We start from the raw sequence: 22,664 nt of genomic DNA, 5'->3' as shown, positions 1-22,664 counted from the left end.
TATTAGCATAATATTCCATCACTCACTAATATATATATATATATATATATATATATATATATATATATATATAGAGAGAGAGAGAGAGAGAGAGAGAGAGAGAGTATATTTGTTAAAAAAAACATTATGTATTTTTAAACCTGTATATACATACATATATAACATTTATTTGATATATTTTCTAAAATTAATCTTTCATTTCTTGAATTTGAAAAAAAAATATTGAATTCATTAGTTTAATATTTATTGATATAACATACTTTAGCACTCATTGTTGCTTCTTAGTCATACTTAAAATGGTCATTCCAGAGTCTAATACTTCACAGGAATGTAATATGAAGATTGTGACATATGTAACATTTATCTTTAACGATGAGCGTGAATTGCAGGCGCAAACAATACCGGTACAACCATAGATATCAATACATGCACAATACAAGTTTATCCACCTGGGAAAACTTAGAGAAAAAGATGCGTTTTCAGGATTAATGTGAACAAGTACACACACTAATGATCCTGCACAAAGAGCCAATTAAAGGGTTTGTTCACCTCCAAATTAAGATTATGTAATCATTTACACACCCTCATGTGTTTCTAAACCCGCATGACTTTTACAAACACTAAAATAATGTTCAGAAAAATGTTTTATTTTCCGTACAGTGCAAGCAGAGAGTGTCCAGGAGTTGACAAGCTCAGAAAGCACATGAAATCGCGTCATACGGGTGTGAAAGAACATGAGGGTGAGTAAATGATAACAATTTTCATTTTTGGCTGAACTTTAAACTGTGCAGGAAAACTAAACAACCCTCAGAATGTGAGGAGTTTCTTAATTATTCCCATATTCTGAAACGTTCAGATCTTCTCTCAGCTCTGACGTCTTCGGTGATGGGTCGCTGTTTTCCACAGTCGTGTCGTCTGGGAGGTTTCTTGCTGTTATCTCGCGGATTGTGTTTTTGGCAGCTTGAACTTTTCTGACGGCTTTAAAACTGTGTTCAGGTCTCCATTCAAAGCTGGATGTGTTATCAGAGACGAGAAGGCCGTAGACATTGTGATATCCGTGTCTGTCCAAAATAAACACTCTACTGATTGAGCCTCTAAGATCTAATTAGTGCAATAATATTTGTGCTTTTCTAAGGCAGCATGTGAACGAGCTGGTGTCAGACGGGGGTCTGTGACCCGTTTTGTGTTCCACACATAAGATCCATTTATCACGACAAACTGAAGACGCTCTGTCTCGATCCCCGGCACATATTTTACAGCTGTTCTCAAATTGCGTGACCTCGCTCGTCTCCGTGTGCCAAATGCCCGCATTGAGGAACCAGGAAAGTGCCTTGGATTTCAACGTTGAATGTGTGCCAAAACCTCGAGATAACAGGAGCTCTGCCTCCATGACATTTACAAAGTGTTCTTGAGAATAGTGTCTAGATATGATTCTAGCTGTGAGAGAAGGGAATCAAAATAAGCGCTAAATTGCTATCATTTTACAGATGGCTTCTCCTGGAGTCAAACTACATTTTTGGTTTACTTACTGTGATGTCAAAAATGTTTCTCGAATTTGATTGCAAAATGGATTTGAATTTGAAAAAGCTCCTGAAAACTAACACACACACACACACACACACACACGAGCACACACACACACAATGTAATGGTTCTAATAATTGTAATATTACATTATATATAATAAAATATTTTAATATATTTACACTTGTAAATATTTACATTATTATTTATATATATATATATATATATATATATATATATATATAGTATATATATAGTCATTTTTATTTTTAATTAATTGTATACATATTTTCAGCAAAGAATCCTGAAAAAAAAGTTTTCAACATTAACAATAATAAGATATTTTATTTTATTTAATATGATTTATAATTTTGTGTTTTTGTAATTTCATTCAATTTAATATATTAAAATGTATAAAGTTATCTGAAAACATTGTGGTGCTGTATGGCAAACTTAAAAACCGTTCTTAATTTATTTAAAAATACTGAATTGAGTATTTAGAGAAGCGTTTCTAATCAGAGACAAAATGCAGTCTGCATATCAAGGAAGAAATTGGCATAATTTTCATGATTATATATTAAATAAAACATAAAATGAATAATGTACTCATAGTTATGTCGCAGATCTTCAACTAATTAAATGATTGTGTTCTATGACTGAATTGAGAACCGTTTTTTAAATTCTGAATTTTGCCCAACTCAGCCATAATTTAATTCTGATGCCATAATTTAATTAAAACGCTGCTCGGTTGAATAAAATGAATCCTCCAGGTCACAGATCAGCATCTGCTTTGTGGATTCCAGCTGAAAGTGTTCTCTCAATCCCAGCATTTCATTCGCAATCCAGCATTGTGATATAATTGACATGAACAATATCAGATAGCAAATGCAGGAGATTGAAAACAAGTAAATAACAAACAGCCAAACACCTTAATCAGCATGATGAGGAAAACACATGTTCCTGTATCGCCAGTGGCAGAGACGTTTGTGACGGTGGACCACCAACATTGTTAGCAGTGTTTACCGTATCTGTCCACGTGAAGTCGATGAGGAAGAAACATTTGTCCTGAATCCTGAAGTTGATGAAGAAGAAACGTTCGTCCTGAATCCTGAAGTCGATGAAGAAGAAACGTTCGTCCTGAATCCTGATGTCGATGAAGAAGAAACGTTCGTCCTGATGTCGATGAAGAAGAAACGTTCGTCCTGAATCCTGAAGTCGATGAAGAAGAAGTGTTCGTCCTGAATCCTGAAGTCGATGAAGAAGAAACGTTCGTCCTGAATCCTGAAGTCGATGAAGAAGAAACGTTCGTCCTGAATCCTGAAGTCGATGAAGAAGAAACGTTCGTCCTGAATCCTGAAGTCGATGAAGAAGAAACGTTCGTCCTGAATCCTGATGTCGATGAAGAAGAAACGTTCGTCCTGAATCCTGATGTCGATGAAGAAGAAACGTTCGTCCTGAATCCTGATGTCGATGAAGAAGAAACGTTCGTCCTGAATCCTGAAGTCGATGAAGAAGAAACGTTCGTCCTGAATCCTGATGTCGATGAAGAAGAAACGTTCGTCCTGAATCCTGATGTCGATGAAGAAGAAACGTTCGTCCTGAATCCTGATGTCGATGAAGAAGAAACGTTCGTCCTGAATCCTGATGTCGAAGAAGAAGAAACGTTCGTCCTGAATCCTGATGTCGATGAAGAAGAAACGTTCGTCCTGATGTCGATGAAGAAGAAACGTTCGTCCTGAATCCTGAAGTCGATGAAGAAGAAACGTTCGTCCTGAATCCTGATGTCGATGAAGAAGAAACGTTCGTCCTGAAGTCGATGAAGAAGAAACGTTCGTCCTGAATCCTGATGTCGATGAAGAAGAAACGTTCGTCCTGAATCCTGATGTCGATGAAGAAGAAACGTTCGTCCTGAATCCTGATGTCGATGAAGAAGAAACGTTCGTCCTGAATCCTGAAGTCGATGAAGAAGAAACGTTCGTCCTGAATCCTGAAGTCGATGACGAAGAAACGTTCGTCCTGAATCCTGAAGTCGATGAAGAAGAAACGTTCGTCCTGATGTCGATGAAGAAGAAACGTTCGTCCTGAATCCTGATGTCGATGAAGAAGAAACGTTCGTCCTGAATCCTGATGTCGATGAAGAAGAAACGTTCGTCCTGAATCCTGATGTCGATGAAGAAGAAACGTTCGTCCTGAATCCTGATGTCGATGAAGAAGAAACGTTCGTCCTGAATCCTGATGTCGATGAAGAAGAAACGTTCGTCCTGAATCCTGATGTCGATGAAGAAGAAACGTTCGTCCTGAATCCTGATGTCGATGAAGAAGAAACGTTCGTCCTGAATCCTGATGTCGATGAAGAAGAAACGTTCGTCCTGAATCCTGAAGTCGATGAAGAAGAAACGTTCGTCCTGATGTCGATGAAGAAGAAACGTTCGTCCTGAATCCTGATGTCGATGAAGAAGAAACGTTCGTCCTGAATCCTGATGTCGATGAAGAAGAAACGTTCGTCCTGAATCCTGAAGTCGATGAAGAAGAAACGTTCGTCCTGAATCCTGATGTCGATGAAGAAGAAACGTTCGTCCTGAATCCTGAAGTCGATGAAGAAGAAACGTTCGTCCTGAATCCTGATGTCGATGAAGAAGAAACGTTCGTCCTGAATCCTGATGTCGATGAAGAAGAAACGTTCGTCCTGAATCCTGATGTTGATGAAGAAGAAACGTTCGTCCTGAATCCTGAAGTCGATGAAGAAGAAACGTTCGTCCTGAATCCTGATGTCGATGAAGAAGAAACGTTCGTCCTGAATCCTGATGTTGATGAAGAAGAAACGTTCGTCCTGAATCCTGATGTCGATGAAGAAGAAACGTTCGTCCTGAATCCTGATGTCGATGAAGAAGAAACGTTCGTCCTGAATCCTGAAGTCGATGAAGAAGAAACGTTCGTCCTGAATCCTGAAGTCGATGAAGAAGAAACGTTCGTCCTGAATCCTGATGTCGATGAAGAAGAAACGTTCGTCCTGAATCCTGATGTCGATGAAGAAGAAACGTTCGTCCTGAATCCTGATGTCGATGAAGAAGAAACGTTCGTCCTGAATCCTGAAGTCGATGAAGAAGAAACGTTCGTCCTGAATCCTGATGTCGATGAAGAAGAAATGTTCGTCCTGAATCCTGATGTCGATGAAGAAGAAACGTTCGTCCTGAATCCTGATGTCGATGAAGAAGAAACGTTCGTCCTGAAGTCGATGAAGAAGAAACGTTCGTCCTGAATCCTGATGTCGATGAAGAAGAAACGTTCGTCCTGAATCCTGATGTCGATGAAGAAGAAACGTTCGTCCTGAATCCTGATGTCGATGAAGAAGAAACGTTCGTCCTGAATCCTGATGTCGATGAAGAAGAAACGTTCGTCCTGAAGTCGATGAAGAAGAAACGTTCGTCCTGAATCCTGATGTCGATGAAGAAGAAACGTTCGTCCTGAAGTCGATGAAGAAGAAACGTTCGTCCTGAATCCTGAAGTCGATGAAGAAGAAACGTTCGTCCTGAATCCTGATGTCGATGAAGAAGAAACGTTCGTCCTGAATCCTGATGTCGATGAAGAAGAAAAGTTCGTCCTGAACTCGATGAAGAAGAAACGTTCGTCCTGAATCCTGAAGTCGATGAAGAAGAAACGTTCGTCCTGAATCCTGATGTCGATGAAGAAGAAACGTTCGTCCTGAATCCTGATGTCGATGAAGAAGAAAAGTTCGTCCTGAACTCGATGAAGAAGAAACGTTCGTCCTGATGTCGATGAAGAAGAAACGTTCGTCCTGATGTCAATGAAGAAGAAACGTTCGTCCTGAAGTCGATGAAGAAGAAACGTTCATCCTGAATCGTGATGTCGATGAAGAAGAAACGTTCGTCCTGAAGTCGATGAAGAAGAAACGTTCGTCCTGAATCCTGAAGTCGATGAAGAAGAAACGTTCGTCCTGATGTCGATGAAGAAGAAACGTTCGTCCTGAATCCTGATGTCGATGAAGAAGAAACGTTCGTCCTGATGTCGATGAAGAAGAAACGTTCATCCTGAATCCTGAAGTCGATGAAGAAGAAACGTTCGTCCTGAATCCTGATGTCGATGAAGAAGAAACGTTCGTCCTGAATCCTGAAGTCGATGAAGAAGAAACGTTCATCCTGAATCCTGATGTCGATGAAGAAGAAACGTTCGTCCTGAATCCTGATGTCGATGAAGAAGAAACGTTCGTCCTGATGTCGATGAAGAAGAAACGTTCGTCCTGATGTCAATGAAGAAGAAACGTTCGTCCTGATGTCGATGAAGAAGAAACGTTCGTCCTGAATCCTGATGTCGATGAAGAAGAAACGTTCGTCCTGATGTCGATGAAGAAGAAACGTTCGTCCTGATGTCAATGAAGAAGAAACGTTCGTCCTGAATCCTGAAGTCGATGAAGAAGAAACGTTCGTCCTGATGTCGATGAAGAAGAAACGTTCGTCCTGAATCCTGATGTCGATGAAGAAGAAACGTTCGTCCTGATGTCGATGAAGAAGAAACGTTCATCCTGAATCCTGAAGTCGATGAAGAAGAAACGTTCGTCCTGAATCCTGATGTCGATGAAGAAGAAACGTTCGTCCTGAATCCTGAAGTCGATGAAGAAGAAACGTTCATCCTGAATCCTGATGTCGATGAAGAAGAAACGTTCGTCCTGAATCCTGATGTCGATGAAGAAGAAACGTTCGTCCTGATGTCGATGAAGAAGAAACGTTCGTCCTGATGTCAATGAAGAAGAAACGTTCGTCCTGAATCCTGATGTCGATGAAGAAGAAACGTTCGTCCTGATGTCAATGAAGAAACGTTCGTCCTGATGTCGATGAAGAAGAAACGTTCGTCCTGAATCCTGATGTCGATGAAGAAGAAACGTTCATCCTGAATCCTGATGTCGATGAAGAAGAAACGTTCGTCCTGAATCCTGATGTCGATGAAGAAGAAACGTTCGTCCTGATGTCGATGAAGAAGAAACGTTCGTCCTGATGTCAATGAAGAAGAAACGTTCGTCCTGATGTCAATGAAGAAGAAACGTTCGTCCTGAATCCTGATGTCAATGAAGAAGAAACGTTCGTCCTGATGTCGATGAAGAAGAAACGTTCGTCCTGAAGTCGATGAAGAAGAAACGTTCGTCCTGAATCCTGATGTCGATGAAGAAGAAACGTTCATCCTGAATCCTGATGTCGATGAAGAAGAAACGTTCGTCCTGATGTCAATGAAGAAGAAACGTTCGTCCTGATGTCGATGAAGAAGAAACGTTCGTCCTGAATCCTGAAGTCGATGAAGAAGAAACGTTCGTCCTGATGTCGATGAAGAAGAAACGTTCGTCCTGAATCCTGAAGTCGATGAAGAAGAAACGTTCGTCCTGATGTCGATGAAGAAGAAACGTTCGTCCTGAATCCTGATGTCAATGAAGAAGAAACGTTCGTCCTGATGTCGATGAAGAAGAAACGTTCGTCCTGAATCCTGAAGTCGATGAAGAAGAAACGTTCGTCCTGATGTCAATGAAGAAGAAACGTTCGTCCTGAATCCTGATGTCAATGAAGAAGAAACGTTCGTCCTGATGTCGATGAAGAAGAAACGTTCGTCCTGATGTCGATGAAGAAGAAACGTTCGTCCTGATGTCGATGAAGAAGAAACGTTCATCCTGATGTCGATGAAGAAGAAACGTTCGTCCTGAATCCTGAAGTCGATGAAGAAGAAACGTTCGTCCTGAATCCTGATGTCGATGAAGAAGAAACGTTCGTCCTGATGTCGATGAAGAAGAAACGTTCGTCCTGATGTCAATGAAGAAGAAACGTTCGTCCTGATGTCAATGAAGAAGAAACGTTCGTCCTGAATCCTGATGTCGATGAAGAAGAAACGTTCGTCCTGATGTCGATGAAGAAGAAACGTTCGTCCTGAATCCTGATGTCGATGAAGAAGAAACGTTCGTCCTGATGTCGATGAAGAAACGTTCGTCCTGAATCCTGATGTCGATGAGGAAGAAACGTTCGTCCTGATGTCGATGAAGAAGAAACGTTCGTCCTGATGTCGATGAAGAAGAAACGTTCGTCCTGATGTCGATGAAGAAGAAACGTTCGTCCTGATGTCGATGAAGAAGAAACGTTCGTCCTGAATCCTGATGTCGATGAAGAAGAAACGTTCGTCCTGAATCCTGATGTCGATGAGGAAGAAACGTTCGTCCTGAATCCTGATGTCGATGAGGAAGAAACGTTCGTCCTGAATCCTGATGTCGATGAAGAAGAAACGTTCGTCCTGAATCCTGAAGTCGATGAAGAAGAAACGTTCGTCCTGAATCCTGATGTCGATGAAGAAGAAACGTTCGTCCTGAATCCTGATGTCGATGAAGAAGAAACGTTCGTCCTGAATCCTGATGTCGATGAAGAAGAAACGTTCGTCCTGATGTCGATGAAGAAGAAACGTTCGTCCTGATGTCGATGAAGAAGAAACGTTCGTCCTGATGTCGATGAAGAAGAAACGTTCGTCCTGAATCCTGATGTCGATGAAGAAGAAACGTTCGTCCTGATGTCGATGAAGAAACGTTCGTCCTGATGTCGATGAAGAAGAAACGTTCGTCCTGAATCCTGAAGTTGATAAAGAAGAAACGTTCGTCCTGAATCCTGATGTCAATGAAGAAGAAACGTTCGTCCTGATGTCGATGAAGAAACGTTCGTCCTGATGTCGATGAAGAAGAAACGTTCGTCCTGAATCCTGATGTCGATGAAGAAGAAACGTTCGTCCTGAATCCTGATGTCGATGAAGAAGAAACGTTCGTCCTGAATCCTGAAGTTGATAAAGAAGAAACGTTCGTCCTGAATCCTGATGTCGATGAAGAAGAAACGTTCGTCCTGAATCCTGAAGTTGATAAAGAAGAAACGTTCGTCCTGAATCCTGAAGTTGATAAAGAAGAAACGTTCGTCCTGAATCCTGATGTCGATGAAGAAGAAACGTTCGTCCTGATGTCGATGAAGAAGAAACGTTCGTCCTGATGTCGATGAAGAAACGTTCGTCCTGATGTCGATGAAGAAGAAACGTTCGTCCTGAATCCTGAAGTTGATAAAGAAGAAACGTTCGTCCTGAATCCTGATGTCGATGAAGAAGAAACGTTCGTCCTGAATCCTGATGTCGATGAAGAAGAAACGTTCGTCCTGAATCCTGAAGTTGATGAAGAAGAAACGTTCGTCCTGAATCCTGAAGTCGATGACGAAGAAACGTTCGTCCTGAATCCTGAAGTCGATGAAGAAGAAACGTTCGTCCTGATGTCGATGAAGAAGAAACGTTCGTCCTGAATCCTGATGTCGATGAAGAAGAAACGTTCGTCCTGAATCCTGATGTCGATGAAGAAGAAACGTTCGTCCTGAATCCTGAAGTCGATGACGAAGAAACGTTCGTCCTGAATCCTGATGTCGATGAAGAAGAAACTTTCGTCCTGATGTCGATGAAGAAGAAACGTTCGTCCTGAATCCTGATGTCGATGAAGAAGAAACGTTCGTCCTGAATCCTGATGTCGATGAAGAAGAAACGTTCGTCCTGAATCCTGATGTCGATGAAGAAGAAACGTTCGTCCTGAATCCTGAAGTCGATGACGAAGAAACGTTCGTCCTGAATCCTGATGTCGATGAAGAAGAAACTTTCGTCCTGATGTCGATGAAGAAGAAACGTTCGTCCTGAATCCTGATGTCGATGAAGAAGAAACGTTCGTCCTGAATCCTGATGTCGATGAAGAAGAAACGTTCGTCCTGAATCCTGATGTCGATGAAGAAGAAACGTTCGTCCTGAATCCTGATGTCGATGAAGAAGAAACGTTCGTCCTGAATCCTGATGTCGATGAAGAAGAAACGTTCGTCCTGAATCCTGATGTTGATGAAGAAGAAACGTTCGTCCTGAATCCTGATGTCGATGAGGAAGAAACGTTCGTCCTGAATCCTGAAGTCGATGAAGAAGAAACGTTCGTCCTGAATCCTGATGTCGATGAAGAAGAAACGTTCGTCCTGAATCCTGAAGTCGATGAAGAAGAAACGTTCGTCCTGAATCCTGATGTCGATGAAGAAGAAACGTTCGTCCTGAATCCTGATGTCGATGAAGAAGAAACGTTCGTCCTGAATCCTGATGTTGAAGAAGAAGAAACGTTCGTCCTGATGTCGATGAAGAAGAAACGTTCGTCCTGATGTCGATGAAGAAGAAACGTTCGTCCTGAATCCTGAAGTCGATGACGAAGAAACGTTCGTCCTGAATCCTGATGTCGATGAAGAAGAAACGTTCGTCCTGAATCCTGATGTCGATGAAGAAGAAACGTTCGTCCTGAATCCTGATGTCGATGAAGAAGAAACGTTCGTCCTGAATCCTGATGTCGATGAAGAAGAAACTTTCGTCCTGAATCCTGAAGTCGATGAAGAAGAAACGTTCGTCCTGAATCCTGAAGTCGATGAAGAAGAAACGTTCATCCTGAATCCTGATGTCGATGAAGAAGAAGCGTTCGTCCTGAATCCTGATGTCGATGAAGAAGAAACGTTCGTCCTGAATCCTGAAGTCGATGAAGAAGAAACGTTCGTCCTGAATCCTGATGTCGATGAAGAAGAAACGTTCGTCCTGAATCCTGATGTCGATGAAGAAGAAACGTTCGTCCTGAATCCTGATGTCGATGAAGAAGAAACGTTCGTCCTGAATCCTGATGTCGATGAAGAAGAAACGTTCGTCCTGAATCCTGATGTTGATGAAGAAGAAACGTTCGTCCTGAATCCTGATGTCGATGAAGAAGAAACGTTCGTCCTGAATCCTGAAGTCGATGAAGAAGAAACGTTCGTCCTGAATCCTGATGTCGATGAAGAAGAAACGTTCGTCCTGAATCCTGATGTCGATGAAGAAGAAACGTTCGTCCTGAATCCTGATGTCGATGAAGAAGAAACGTTCGTCCTGAATCCTGATGTCGATGAAGAAGAAATGTTCGTCCTGAATCCTGAAGTCGATGAAGAAGAAACTGTCGTCCTGAATCCTGAAGTCGATGAAGAAGAAACGTTCGTCCTGATGTCGATGAAGAAGAAACGTTCGTCCTGAATCCTGAAGTCGATGAAGAAGAAACTTTCGTCCTGAATCCTGAAGTCGATGAAGAAGAAACGTTCGTCCTGATGTCGATGAAGAAGAAATGTTCGTCCTGAATCCTGAAGTCGATGAAGAAGAAACTTTCGTCCTGAATCCTGAAGTCGATGAAGAAGAAACGTTCGTCCTGATGTCGATGAAGAAGAAACGTTCGTCCTGAATCCTGATGTCGATGAAGAAGAAACGTTCGTCCTGAATCCTGATGTCGATGAAGAAGAAACGTTCGTCCTGAATCCTGATGTCGATGAAGAAGAAACGTTCGTCCTGAATCCTGAAGTCGATGAAGAAGAAACGTTCGTCCTGAATCCTGATGTCGATGAAGAAGAAACGTTCGTCCTGAATCCTGATGTCGATGAAGAAGAAACGTTCGTCCTGAATCCTGATGTCGATGAAGAAGAAACGTTCGTCCTGAATCCTGATGTCGATGAAGAAGAAACGTTCGTCCTGATGTCGATGAAGAAGAAACGTTCGTCCTGAATCCTGATGTCGATGAAGAAGAAACGTTCGTCCTGAATCCTGAAGTCGATGAAGAAGAAACGTTCGTCCTGAATCCTGATGTCGATGAAGAAACGTTCGTCCTGATGTCGATGAGGAAGAAACGTTCGTCCTGAATCCTGAAGTTGATGAAGAAGAAACGTTCGTCCTGAATCCTGAAGTTGATGAAGAAGAAACGTTCGTCCTGAATCCTGATGTCGATGAAGAAGAAACGTTCGTCCTGATGTCGATGAAGAAGAAACGTTCGTCCTGAATCCTGATGTCGATGAGGAAGAAACGTTCGTCCTGAATCCTGATGTCGATGAGGAAGAAACGTTCGTCCTGAATCCTGATGTTGATGAAGAAGAAACGTTCGTCCTGAATCCTGATGTCGATGAGGAAGAAACGTTCGTCCTGATGTCGATGAAGAAGAAACGTTCGTCCTGAATCCTGAAGTTGATGAAGAAGAAACGTTCGTCCTGAATCCTGATGTCGATGAAGAAGAAACGTTCGTCCTGATGTCGATGAAGAAGAAACGTTCGTCCTGAATCCTGATGTCGATGAGGAAGAAACGTTCGTCCTGAATCCTGATGTCGATGAAGAAGAAACGTTCGTCCTGAATCCTGATGTCGATGAAGAAGAAACGTTCGTCCTGAATCCTGATGTCGATGAAGAAGAAACGTTCGTCCTGAATCCTGATGTCGATGAAGAAGAAACGTTCGTCCTGAATCCTGATGTCGATGAAGAAGAAACGTTCGTCCTGAATCCTGATGTCGATGAGGAAGAAACGTTCGTCCTGAATCCTGATGTTGATGAAGAAGAAACGTTCGTCCTGAATCCTGATGTCGATGAGGAAGAAACGTTCGTCCTGAATCCTGATGTCGATGAAGAAGAAACGTTCGTCCTGAATCCTGATGTCGATGAGGAAGAAACGTTCGTCCTGATGTCGATGAAGAAGAAACGTTCGTCCTGAATCCTGAAGTTGATGAAGAAGAAACGTTCGTCCTGAATCCTGATGTCGATGAAGAAGAAACGTTCGTCCTGATGTCGATGAAGAAGAAACGTTCGTCCTGAATCCTGATGTCGATGAGGAAGAAACGTTCGTCCTGAATCCTGATGTCGATGAGGAAGAAACGTTCGTCCTGAATCCTGATGTCGATGAAGAAGAAACGTTCGTCCTGAATCCTGATGTCGATGAGGAAGAAACGTTCGTCCTGAATCCTGATGTCGATGAAGAAGAAACGTTCGTCCTGAATCCTGATGTCGATGAAGAAGAAACGTTCGTCCTGAATCCTGATGTCGATGAAGAAGAAACGTTCGTCCTGAATCCTGATGTCGATGAAGAAGAAACGTTCGTCCTGAATCCTGATGTCGATGAAGAAGAAACGTTCGTCCTGAATCCTGATGTCGATGAGGAAGAAACGTTCGTCCTGAATCCTGAAGTTGATGAAGAAGAAACGTTCGTCCTGAATCCTGATGTCGATGAGGAAGAAACGTTCGTCCTGAATCCTGATGTCGATGAAGAAGAAACGTTCGTCCTGATGTCGATGAAGAAGAAACGTTCGTCCTGAATCCTGAAGTCGATGAAGAAGAAACGTTCGTCCTGAATCCTGAAGTTGATGAAGAAGAAACGTTCGTCCTGAATCCTGATGTCGATGAAGAAGAAACGTTCGTCCTGATGTCGATGAAGAAGAAACGTTCGTCCTGAATCCTGATGTCGATGAGGAAGAAACGTTCGTCCTGAATCCTGATGTCAATGAAGAAGAAACGTTCGTCCTGAATCCTGATGTCGATGAAGAAGAAACGTTCGTCCTGAATCCTGATGTCGATGAAGAAGAAACGTTCGTCCTGAATCCTGATGTTGATGAAGAAGAAACGTTCGTCCTGAATCCTGATGTCGATGAAGAAGAAACGTTCGTCCTGAATCCTGATGTCGATGAGGAAGAAACGTTCGTCCTGATGTTGAAGAAGAAGAAACGTTCGTCCTGAATCCTGATGTCGATGAGGAAGAAACGTTCGTCCTGATGTCGATGAAGAAGAAACGTTCGTCCTGAATCCTGAAGTCGATGAAGAAGAAACGTTCGTCCTGAATCCTGAACTCGATGAAGAAGAAACGTTCGTCCTGAATCCTGAAGTCGATGAAGAAGAAACGTTCGTCCTGAATCCTGAACTCGATGAAGAAGAAACGTTCGTCCTGAATCCTGAAGTCGATGAAGAAGAAACGTTCGTCCTGAATCCTGATGTCGATGAAGAAGAAACGTTCGTCCTGAATCCTGATGTCGATGAAGAAGAAACGTTCGTCCTGAATCCTGATGTCGATGAAGAAGAAACGTTCGTCCTGATGTTGAAGAAGAAGAAACGTTCGTCCTGAATCCTGATGTCGATGAGGAAGAAACGTTCGTCCTGAATCCTGATGTTGATGAAGAAGAAACGTTCGTCCTGAATCCTGATGTCGATGAAGAAGAAACGTTCGTCCTGATGTCGATGAAGAAGAAACGTTCGTCCTGAATCCTGAACTCGATGAAGAAGAAACGTTCGTCCTGAATCCTGAACTCGATGAAGAAGAAACGTTCGTCCTGAATCCTGATGTCGATGAAGAAGAAACGTTCGTCCTGAATCCTGATGTCGATGAAGAAGAAACGTTCGTCCTGATGTCGATGAAGAAGAAACGTTCGTCCTGAATCCTGATGTCGATGAAGAAGAAACGTTCGTCCTGAATCCTGATGTCGATGAAGAAGAAACGTTCGTCCTGAATCCTGATGTCGATGAAGAAGAAACGTTCGTCCTGATGTCGATGAAGAAGAAACGTTCGTCCTGATGTCGATGAAGAAGAAACGTTCGTCCTGAATCCTGAGAGAGACTGCACTCGCTTCCTCTGAAAGCTCATAAACCACTCATTTCATTTCTTATTTCAATTGGCTTTTTTATTTTTTAACCACATCCCTTTCAAGTTTCACATTTATCAAAGTATAACAATCGTGTCTTTAAAGCCGTATATGTTGCAGCGCACATGTGCAGCTTTGAGTAGAAGACGAATGATTGTGATGATTTTACTACCCGAACTCTTTGATTTGCTTTTGATTTATTCACTGCATTAAAATGTTTGCCTTCATTGGTTCAGGGTGAAATATTCTCCCAAAAGAGGGCCAAACCACGAAGGTCCTCCAAGGTCAGCGTCATCTGGCATATACTGCAGTTTATTGATGTTTCATGCGAGAAGGACTGCTTGCCTTTCCATTCGCTCCTTATTCATTCAGAAAGTGCTGTTGGTATCTAAAGTGTCACACTGCGCTAAGCTCTGCAAGTGTCTAAGCTGCTTTTCTCTGTGAGGATGAAAGCATCAGCACTGCTGGGGTTCGGGTCAGCAATCCTGTCACGACGGGTCACGGAGACGGGACATTCTGGACGAAAACTTGCAGCCCTGTACGCGTGTCCTTCTCAAGGGAAAATCACTTGAGAGAAAATGTCACTAAACACCAAGCGAACACGTCAGATATCAGCAACATACAAAGGTGACAGAGGATATTTATTGCAGGCTATGCGTTTGCATTTGAGGGTCTGGGAAATGAAATTAATACTTTTATTCAGCAGGGATGCATTATAGTGATCAAAAGCGACAGTAAAGGCATTTATAATGTTACAGAAGATTATATTTCAAATAGATTATGTTCTTTTGAACTTTCTATTCATCAAATAATCCTTAAAAATAAAATATATCAGGGTTTAAACTGTTTTCAACAACGATTAGTAATCATAAATGTATGGAAGCTTGTTTCCGCCATGTAATAAAAAAATAAAAATGTAGTTGAGACTTTTTGTCTCAGAATTGCTAAATATAAAGTCGCAATTGCATGTCATTAAGTCAGAATTGCAAGGTTATTTCTCGCAATTGTGAGTTTATATCTTGCAATTCTGACTTTATATCTTGCAATTCTGAGAAATAAAGTCAGAATTGCGAGATGTAAAGTCTCAATTATGAGATAAAAAGTCGTAATTATCTTTTAAAAAAATTTTATATTCTGTGGCAGAAACAAGCTTCCATATAAATGTTTCTTGATCATCAAATCATCATATTAGAATGATTTCTGAAGGATCATGTGACACTGAAGACTGGAGTAATGATGCTGAAAATTCAGCTTTGATCACAGGATATAAATGACATTTTACTATATATCCACATAGAAAACAGCTGTTTTACATCCTAATAATATTTCAAGTTTTTGACTGTATATTTGATTAAATAAATGCAGCCTTGGTGAGCAGAAGAGACTTTCATTCTTGCATTTGGCTGATGCTTTTACCCAAAGCAACTTACATTGCAGATACACATTTAATCAGTTCATGCACTCCTGGGAATCAAACCCATGACCTTGGCGTTGCAAGCACCATATTCAGCAGTTTGAGCTAAAATCATACTACCTGTTGGCTATTTTAATGCTTTATTTTAGACACCTTGAGGCCTTCGAGGTTTTTCCCATGATGTGACGTTTTGTATATTTTCCTGGTGTCACAGTTTCAACCCAGTGAAGAAAACGAAGGTCGTAATGAAGCGTTTTAACAGCCTGTCATCAGATCTGGAATCAGCATCAGCCGTGAACCCGCCGTCACCTCAGACCGACTGGCATGTGAGTATTTTGCTTCCACATGTCTAAACGCCTGCAGCTGGCACTTCAATCCCGCTTTAGCAGTGGATTCACTGACTAGCCTGCGCAAAAAGTGTGTCAGCTCATGTACTTTCATTCCGAGCAGGTCATAATGTGCCGTTTCAGGCATCCCAACATTTGTAAACATGCAGTCAGAGACGCTTCATGCTTTTCTACACACGTTTTCCATCCGTCAGGAAATTCTGACCTCGTGTGTTTATCCACGGACCGCGTGAATCACGCTTAATTAAGCAGATGTGTTTGCTTTCAGCAAGTATCCGACAGCACATGACAGAACACAACAGGTCTGAGTTTGATGCAAACAAGCCAACAAACAGACGTGTGTGTACAAACACGGCGAACATGAAGCAGATCTGCTTTCATAACAAGGTGCTCCTCATAAAGTGTGCACTAAACATTTTCAATCACGCAGATGTGTGTTTACAGCAGAATATAAACGCGTTTATCTCACTGGATGCCACCAGCAGCCTGTAGACTTCAGACGGCATATTTAACCCGACGGGAATGAAAATGAGTTGCTTTCCCCTGTAAAGTCTGACGTGTGAAATAATAGTCTGATTTTTCTAAACGGATTGCTTTATTGAACCTTTTGACAAAATGAATTATACATTTCATGTATGATACATCAGGCTTTTATGGCTCGTTTAGGAAGATATAGTGAGAATATGGAGGAAAAAACTGCTTGATTTTATTCAGAGGGTCAGACTGAGCAAAAATTTGCTGCAGATGCTGATATTTATGTGGACAAAAAGATTTTCAGATGGCTTGTAATGTAATTAATGATATCTTTATAACAGTACAGCAGATAAAATGCATATAAATATCAATATCTGCCAATAAAATGTCTTAGTAAGAGGATATTTTAAAAAAAGTGCTTAGTTTTATGATCAAAGAAAACATAAAATACAATGCAATACAATGATGATTGAGAGTTCTTAAACTTTCCTCAAAAGCCTGATGATCATATTTGATACTCATGATTTTTCTATAAAATGATGATGGATAATCAAGTAAAGCGAAGCTGCTTCAGTCCAGCTGAAATATTACTAACAATATCAAAGTTATTCTTACATTTATTTGATAAAAATCAGTGCAGATTCGACAGAGGAAAGACTCATGAAGCTCGAGCTGAAGGAGGACGTTTGTACAATTATACAAAAAGACTTTTACTTGATGAAAAAAAAGTCTAAATTAATCAGACGACAGAAGGCATGAAGATTGTGTGCGACAGGTTTATCAGATCATGCTGATCATTTAGAGGCCTTAGAAACTTGCTTATCATAATGCGATGAAGCAGCTTTAATATGATTCTGTATCTTTATAGGGTTAACATGGAATATTGGCGTTTTCTGATAAGAAAATACATTAAAATGACAGAAATAAACAAAATCTGATTCAAATATTTGCATCGCTTCGCCTTTCAGTAACACTTTTGTACGATTTTCAAATCTCTCTCTGCTTCAAATCAAAGTTTGTGATTCATCTTTTGTTCATAGATTGATTTGATCTATTTATTAAGGAGTGTTTTTAAATACTTATGTAGAAGAAATGAAAATACTTCCATAGCCAGATCTCTGTAAAGGTGAGCAGTCACAGTTGAGGTGATGTTCGCGTTACTTCAGATGTTCTCCTTCTTGTTTTTTCACTGCAAAGAAACTCAGGCTATAAATAAGGAACAAATTAAAGGAGAGAAAATCAATAGGAGCACATTAGAGCTCTAATTTGGTGTCTTAAAAAGGCTTCCTCACACTGAATGTATGGAGAAATTGGCCCCTGCACTGATTCATGGAGGACGAGTCCACTGCGTGAAGACATCGCCATAAAGACACGCACATTAAAAGCCACTAATAGGCCATTCAGAATGAATAAAGCAGCATCCTAGACCTGCTTTTCATAAGCCTCAAACATGCTGATTTGAGCTCAAATAAAAGCATTAATCTGGCCGGCCACACACACACAGTTCAGTGTTTAATGCTGTTAGCTTAATGATTTAGGACGCTTTATGTGTTCGAAGCAATAATTCCCTTCAAGCTCTTTTAAAATAGAGCCGAAGGGAAAGCAGAACTGAAACATGTACATTGATGTATAAGATTAACAGAAATAAATGGTGAATCTCACTCATGCACTCTCAAGAACATGTCTGCCTCATACTTTAACAAAACAAAACAAAAAATTATGAATTATATTTATATTTATAAATAGGACCATTTTTTTTGCACGACAACAGTGTTTTTGTGAATTCTGAAAAAAAAAATAGAATGATTTAAATTTTAATACATTTATTGTATTATAACTTTTGCTAATATTTGCTTTAATGTAGGCTGATTTAATTTAAAAAAAGGTCATTGTATTACAGTCTAATGAAAATAACCTTTGAGAATAATGAGAATTATAATGTCCAAATGCATCACAGTAATGAGAATATGAGGGAAAATTTGCTTAATTGTCATGAAAAAAATTAATAATTATATTATATTATATTAACAAATGCACTGAGAGATGATGACTGTTGGAATATGAGCATTTTAATTATTGCGTTTTGTTCTCAGGGTCATTATTCAGAAATGTTTGATCAGTCTTCATATATCCTGAAATGAGCTCTAACTTTTCCAAACTCTGAATTGCATCTGACAGGTGCTTTTCCATCTTATTATTAAAGATAAAGGTGGAAACAAAGGTCACTGTGGTAATGTAAAAGACACATTTGTACGTTCATTAAGGCCTTCTGCATTAGTCTTGATTGTAAATGTTTGTAGTCGCTCCAGCTTAATATAAAAAAATAAGCATTTTTTGGCAGGAACACAGAGCGTCCGGGACTCCGCTGTAAGAGCTGATAAACCTTTGGCTCGACTCCCTCATTTTATCATTATTATTCCTTCATGCCACAGTGAAATACAAACTCATTTCAGTGGTTCAATAATAACAAATGTGCTTAATGTGGACGTTTCATTTAGCGGATTGAGGCCTTTGGTCCGACAGCTGTAAAAACTTAAGGAAACATTAGGAAACGCTTAAGTATGAGTTTTAGATATTAGTTATATAGAACACCTTAGGGATTAGTTAAGTTACATTTTACAGAGAACAGCTTCCAGAAGAGAGTACACAATGCAAGGCTATACGCACATAAGCTTCTCCTGAAAGACGGAGCCATTCCCATTTTGTCCGGATTTTAACAGTTCCAATTGTACGTTTTATGTAGTTGCTATGATAGCTATGATGTAAACGAACGGCAAAGCTTTGCCTCCGCTCGCCTGCTAACTAACATTACAGTATTGATGTAGTGTTTACTGGAGCTTTTGTAAGCTTTTGCTTTTTGTAAGACTGTTCACCGCCCCTTAGGAAAATGATCCATGATTTTGTGATTGATTATTGTTTGTATAACCATAGTTTTCTGACAAATATGATTAAATGGTGGATAACATCATATCTGTAAGAAAATTACACAATACATACCACTGTGAAAAGTCCTGTGAAATCCATAATTGCAAAGTCTGAGCTTGAAATCCGTTCAGAGAAAGTTATAGAGAAATAGTGCGGTTTGCACAAGCCTCTTGTTTGTTAACATCAGGGTCTGAATCGGGCTCGAAATGGTTCGAAATTGACACCATCGTTAATATTTACATCTGAGTAAAGCTTGCGGTTATGACGCTAAGCGCTGCCAATCACAACACACTGGGTCAGCTAACCAATCACAGCACATTTTGAATTTCGGAAGGAGGGGAAACGACGCGTTCAACCAGACCCCGGAGAGAGGAGCTGTAATAATGTAAAATATGTGAATTCTTTTTTTTTTTTGAACGGTCAAGCATGAAAACATATTCTAGTACACCCCAAAAACAAAATCAAGACTTTGTAAAAGGGCCTAACACGACCCCTTTAAAAAAAGGTTATAAATTGACAGACCTCGGTCGTAACGAGTGCTTATTTGAGTTAATGTTGCCTTTCTATCATCTGAACCAGTCAGGGATGTGTTTCCCAAAAGCATCGTTAGCAAACTGTGGTTGCAAGTTCTGTCGTTATCAGCAGTTCAGCGAGTCTGTGTTTCACGAAACCATCGTTCTAATGAACATTCGCAAACAGCATCACAAAGTTGTGTGTTTGAACGACAGATCTCGACCTGTGGTTAGAAGCAGTTTCTAGTTTTCATGACATGTGGACATAATAAATCCTGATCTTGAGCAAAATAAGCAATTCAGGACAATCTGTATCTTGTATTTAGAATACATACAAATGTCAATTACGTCTTTTTAGTTTGTGAAGAGATATAAAGCGTCGTTTTTGAAGAGTGTGCATGTGCGTACATGCTCTAGTATGTAAGAACGAACCTATGACTGAATCTGGAAATAAAGCAAATTAACTGAGAAAAATGAGAAATAGTCCTCAGATGTCATGATCGTAATTTATAGCAAAACATCTTGCATTAATTCGATCTCAAACAGATTCATTAAAAGTAGTTATTACTCCACCACCTGCGTGACATCATTAACCAACGTGGTTGAACGACCAATTTGCAACAATATGGTTTCGGGAAACAGTCGTGACTATAGTTGATTTCTTCAACAATGCATCGTACTATAGTAGTGAACCAGCGAGTTAAGTGTTGTACGGGAAACACAGCCCAGGTCATTCTCCTCTGACCTCTGGCATCAACAAGGCATTTTCTCCCACAGAACTGACGCTCACTGGATATTTCCTCTTTTTCTGATCATTCTTCATGCCTAGAATCAGTGCGTTGCTGCCCTGTGATTGGCTGATTAGATGTTGAACAGGTGTACCTAATAAAGTGGCCGGCATGGTCTTTACAGTGACGTGTGCTGTAAGCTTGTACTGTTTTAATTTAGCGTTTGCACTGGTCCATCACAGTCACTCATTATTCAATTAGACACACTTTAATTTGTTCATGGGGCCAAAGAGTTTTAAAGCTCTTAGCGTTTAGTGGCTTATTAACTGTTCTACATGCTCCTTTATACCGCGGATCCCCCTGATGTAGCCCCCATCCATCAGCAGTATATGAAATTACATTTGTTGCTATCTTTTCTATCAGACATACCTTACCCAACCACTAACTCCTTCCCCCCCGCAGCTGTGCGAGTGCCTTTTTATCTGATGTCTTACCAAAACCATGTTTTCTAAGCAGTTGCTGAGGCAGTATCAAATGTATTTCAGACGTTTGAGACCGAGAGTGATTTTATGAAACATAATTCACCTTTGTGACAGTGTTAGTCGATTCCCGCCATGCGTTTGTGTTCGGTTGTTCTTATCTCGCTCTGGTTGGAAACAAAAATAAAAGAAAGCATGATATTTTTCGTGGCATGTCAACTCAGATTTATAAGCTCCAACATGTTTCCTCTCTCTCTACAGAACGGGAAATATTTTGGCTGAGAAACCCTGGCTGTCATACCGTAAAGAAATATGATATTAAAATGCAGTAGTAGTTCTCTTTAGAGAGACAACACACTTGACCGGACACAGCAACCTCGGCTTATGAGCCCATGAACTGATATATCAGCGTGTAATCGATCTTCGGCAAGGACAAAAAGTTATGGATTTATGTCAGAGTGTGAAAACTAAAGTCTTCAGCAACAAGCAAGATAAAATTTAAACCGAAGTAGGGTGCAAACATCTCCCCTCCTCTAGGGGGCACCGAAGAGCTCTGAAAATACAGGGAGAACTTTGACATCATCCGTGTTTATGTTCAAACTGTTGGATCCTTTGGAAATAGGTAGCCTGGATCGATCACGTTATCCATGCAAACGAATGGCAAGATGGTAAGGTGAGCTGAAACAAAACTTCTGTTAACAAATACTCGTGCATGATGCCAGTATCAACAGGTGTGTTTTGTTGAGTTGCACAAAATAATGTCCTTGACTTGGAAGGAGCAAGTTACCGACCACTGCATATATTTCAGTCCCTCAGTGGTCAAAAGCAACAAATCTGATCTTAAAATAATGAATCAGTTTATGTTTTTAGCCAGAGGAATAGCAGGAGCCCTGAATGTCTTGTTTTTCATGGAAACACCTTGAAATAACATATTTCTTTTCTTGCCATTCTTCTGTTTTTCTTCTGCTTCCCGTTCACATTTCTCTGGTGTTCATGAGGTGATGTTTATAATGATCAGGCCAGAGGGTGAAGGAGGTCAAAGTCTCCCGTGTGATGGATGAAGAGGCCAGTCGCCTGTCTTTGCCGTTATCGCTTTGTAAAGCACATCCCTCAGCCCTCGTGCTTTGACTCGCATCGACCTTCTCAGTGTCAGCGTTGAGCTCAAGTGAGATGTTAGAGAGAAAGAGTGCAGTTTGACTGTGGTTTAAGAGAAAAGCATCTTTTTAACTGGTCAAGCACACTTGTTGTGAAAAAAGTTGACGATAAAACAAACTAAATAAATTGATTTACTTTGAAACGATTTGAATAATACAAAGTAACAAATATCTTCTTGTTCAGTGTTATAACTAAACGTTATTAAATCAAGATACAAGTTAATAAGCTAAATTATTTACGATATTATGGACAAATATCTGCCAGTGGGGTCAGAAAAATCAACTTAATTCAAAGGGAAAACAAGATTATTTTTTGTTCTTGTTTAAACTCACTTCATTTGAATACAATTTTCAGTATACAAGACTTAATATCTTCAGTCATTTTGCTGCTTCTCCAGTAAATGTCTCTTGATTTAAGAATGTGTAGATATTTGTGCTGGAAAACCAGACAGAAACACTGAGGAAGAACATCATTCTTTTTTTTTTGCAGAGTAAATACAAAGAAACAAAAGTAACACATTGAATTGAACATAACATTTTTAGTATTTTCTTGTAAACGCACTCCAATAATATTGAACCTTTTTTACAGAGTAACTAGAGAGGATTTGGTGCAGTTAAAGTGTTT

At 40.3% G+C, this 22,664-nt stretch overlaps 1 protein-coding gene across 1 annotated transcript in view; it reads left to right on the top strand.

Annotated features, from left to right (window-relative positions):
- LOC307174356 (uncharacterized protein) overlaps nt 1-22,664 on the top strand; it is a gene marked incomplete at its 5' end in the record, with an annotated part of 43,873 nt that overhangs the window by 13,517 nt on the left and 7,692 nt on the right. The window contains 2 exons of the mRNA XM_079898116.1: nt 14,435-14,633; nt 15,635-15,746. Of these exons, the coding sequence (XP_079754242.1) occupies nt 14,435-14,633; nt 15,635-15,746 (311 nt within the window). The remainder of the gene's footprint in view (nt 1-14,434; nt 14,634-15,634; nt 15,747-22,664) is intronic.

Source organism: Squalius cephalus, assembly GCF_949319135.1.
Source record: "Squalius cephalus genome assembly, chromosome: 16".
Classification (NCBI taxonomy): domain Eukaryota; kingdom Metazoa; phylum Chordata; class Actinopteri; order Cypriniformes; family Leuciscidae; genus Squalius; species Squalius cephalus.
The sequence above is the reverse complement of the archived record's forward strand: the minus strand, read 5'-3'. Positions and strand labels throughout refer to the sequence as shown.